This window comes from Zingiber officinale, chromosome 11A, assembly GCF_018446385.1.
Source record: "Zingiber officinale cultivar Zhangliang chromosome 11A, Zo_v1.1, whole genome shotgun sequence".
NCBI lineage: Eukaryota > Viridiplantae > Streptophyta > Magnoliopsida > Zingiberales > Zingiberaceae > Zingiber > Zingiber officinale.
Window position 1 is genome coordinate 87981130 of NC_056006.1, and position 3172 is coordinate 87984301.

General features: G+C 44.9%; 1 protein-coding gene across 1 annotated transcript; it reads left to right on the plus strand.

Moving 5' to 3' along the window:
• Nucleotides 1-384: 384 nt before the first annotated feature.
• On the plus strand, nucleotides 385-1582 carry LOC122032539. The gene is made up of 3 exons (XM_042591849.1): nucleotides 385-765; nucleotides 889-1013; nucleotides 1319-1582. The coding sequence occupies exons 1-3, from the start codon at nucleotides 480-482 to the stop codon at nucleotides 1436-1438; spliced, it is 531 nt and encodes a 176-aa protein (XP_042447783.1). The 5' UTR covers nucleotides 385-479; the 3' UTR covers nucleotides 1439-1582.
• Nucleotides 1583-3172: the final 1590 nt, after the last annotated feature.

Genomic DNA, 3172 nt, shown 5'->3' on the forward strand with positions numbered 1-3172 from the left:
CAACACGGTTTCTTGGCCTGAGATCTCGGTTTTTGCCAATATTTGCTTACCTCAGTCGACAACGACCAGACCAGCTGAACAAATCCGCCATCCGCATGATACTAATGATTACATGCTCTTCAGAGTCCATCTCTAAATTTCTAAATTATACGAAGAAAAGTAAATCAGTGAAAGAAATTTTTCTCCCCGATACATCTGCGCTGTTACGGTTGGAAGCCCCATGCAGGTCCGTTCGCAAGCCCACGCGTCAATTAAATCACTCGCGGGTTTTCGACGTCTGTTTGTGCGTTCGGACCTCCCGTTTGACCACTTTAAGTCGAGGCTTCCTCGACCTCACGCTCCCTCCATCCCACAGAACACGCCCTTTCTTCTTAATTCTCTCCGATATATATATATATATATATATATATTCTCGCCTATTCTTATATCCGTTAATATTCGTATAGTCTACGGACGACTGAAAACTGATCTATTTGGCCATGGGCAATTGCCAGACGACTGACGTGGTCGCCGTCATGATCCAGCACCCGGACGGGAGGACGGAGAAAGCCAACTGCCCGCTCTCCGCCAGCCACGTCATGGCCGCGAACCCCGGCCACTACGTCGCCGTCATCATCACCCTCATCTCACAGCGGCGCTCCTCCTCCTCCTCCGCCTCCGCAACAGCTGATGACCGAGGGGAGAAGGTGGTCCGGTACCTCAAGCTGCTCGGCCCGGACGAGCCTCTTCAGCTCGGCCATTTCTACCGCCTCGTCAGCTTCGAAGGTACATCTGATCATGTTCATATATGCTCAGCTGACTTATTGAAAGTTGAAATTGCAAATTAATACAATTTAACGACGACGACGACGAACATCGGTCAACGTTCGTCAACCGTGCTAATTACAGATGTGCTGCGCGAGTTCGGGACGAAGAGGCGAGTACGGCTCAGTAAGCTGCTGTCCAAGAAGAAGGAGATCATCAAGAAATCGTGCGACGGCGAAGCCAATGCTTCAGCTGCCTCGTCGTCTCCGGTGAGTTGTGATATTCTCAATATATGCGAGGGTAATTTAGGCATTTTCTTTGTCGTTTCGTGCAACTGTGGAATTCCTAACCGGGAATTCCGCGTCCGGTCGACCCATGCTCTCCCCCTCTCCTTTTCCGCACGTCATCGTCTAAAACTATTTTATGACGGCCGAACGAACAGAAAATTAAAGGGCACATAAACTAAGCGACTGTTTTGCTCTTAGTTTACTTAACGTATGATTAATTAATTTTGCGTCTTATTATAACTAATAAGAAATGAGTTAATTATGATAAGTAATTGTGTTATGATCAGGAAGCAGAATTAGAAGAGGAGGGAATGCAGAGACTAGGAATATTCCATTGCACGGGGAGCGCAAAGCAGGGTCAATGGAGGCCAACCTTGCAAACCATTTATGAGATAGCGAAACTTTAATTAATCTAGTAGATATAATATGGGGCCAAGTTTGGCTTAATTAAGTCGCTGTGGTTTGCAGTAATTTGGTTTCACGTGTATCATGTATGAGCATATACGAATATGCACAGTGTTTTGATATATATATATATATATGGACTATGGTGCCAGGTTTTTAATTTCGTTGTATATTTTTTTACTTAATCATGGTTTACTTTAAAATATTTGGATTGTATATCATATGAAGAACATCGATGTAGTCATCAGATTTGGAACAAGATCGGACAATTTGGGTAGGAAAAAAAATATAAATAACAAGAAATATCTTCTATGCTAATAGTTCGTGATACAGGGTAATCAGCGAACGTCACGTAGCTAAGAAGGTTAAGACTACATTTGATAGAAGGTGATATGTCATTGTAATATAATCAAAATTTTATTATAATATTGATTATTTTATTTGATACCGTTTTAAAATTGTAATTATAATATAATATGGATTACAAAAGTTAAGAAAGTTTTGTAATCTGTATTAAAAGATCAACATCATATAATCTAATTACATTATGAGATTATTGTTTAACTAAATTTTAAATACCAAATATACCCCTTGATCCCGTCCAGAAGTTGAGTCGGATGGAGACGGGCCTCGATGGACTGGAAGTTGATGGAAGGTCGCCAAAGCGTTAGATCTATCTGGTACCCTCCTGGAAAGGTTCACACGGGTGGCTGACGAAGGAAGATGACGTTGCTGCTCTGCGCACACTCAGACGAGCCCACGAGCCGTTAGAGACCAGAAACCAGGGAAAAAGTCCCCGGGTCAGGCCCTCCGACGCTCAAGTCAGGTACTTTTTCCCCAGAAAACACAGAGAAAGGACGAAAAGTAAGACTGGTGAGAAATGACAAGTGAGCGTACCTGCACAAGGGACAAAGCATCCCCTTTTATACTGCAACGGATGTCTCTGAGATCTGGCGAGTGTCAGGAAATGTCGCCTGTCAGGCTTTGTCTAGCGGTGATTGACACGTGGCTCTTCCTAATAGGCTGGTGGCAAAATCGAATGCGTAGCGAGCCCCAACTGTTAGCATATTCCTTGACACATTGATTGTTCTCTGACATTCTCTGATAAGCGGTTACGATTCCTTGACTTGTTTGTCCTGTAGTGCCTAAACGCTGGGTCTGTATCCTGACCTGCTTCGATATATCCACTACTATCCATGGCTTGTACGTTCCGACCTGCCCGACCGGTCTATTTACCAATCTGCATTTGTCTACTGTAATCCATGGCTTGCACGTTCCGACTTGCCTGACCGGTCTATTTCCTAACCTGCATTTGTCTACTGTAATCCATGGCTTGCACGTTCCGACCTGCCCAACCGGTCGGCTTCCTGACCTACATTTGTCTACTGTAATCCATGACTTGCACGTTCTGACCTGCCCGACCGGTCTGCTTCCTGACCTGCATACTGTTATCCATGGTTTGCACGTCCCGACCTGTACGCTAGGTCTATTTCCCGACCTGCTTCTATTTACTGTTATCCATGGCCTGTACATCCCGACCTGCATGCTAGGTCTATGTCCAAACTTGTTTACTGTTATCCATGGCTTGTACGTCCCGACCTGTACGCCCGGTCTGTTTATTCTACGCCCAGAGCCTTCTTTCCTTTACCTTGGCTTGTGGGTTGTCCTTAACTATACCTGGCCTGTGGGCCCTGTCCTTGACCGCTATCCAGGCTAGCCCTTGTTCGACTTATACT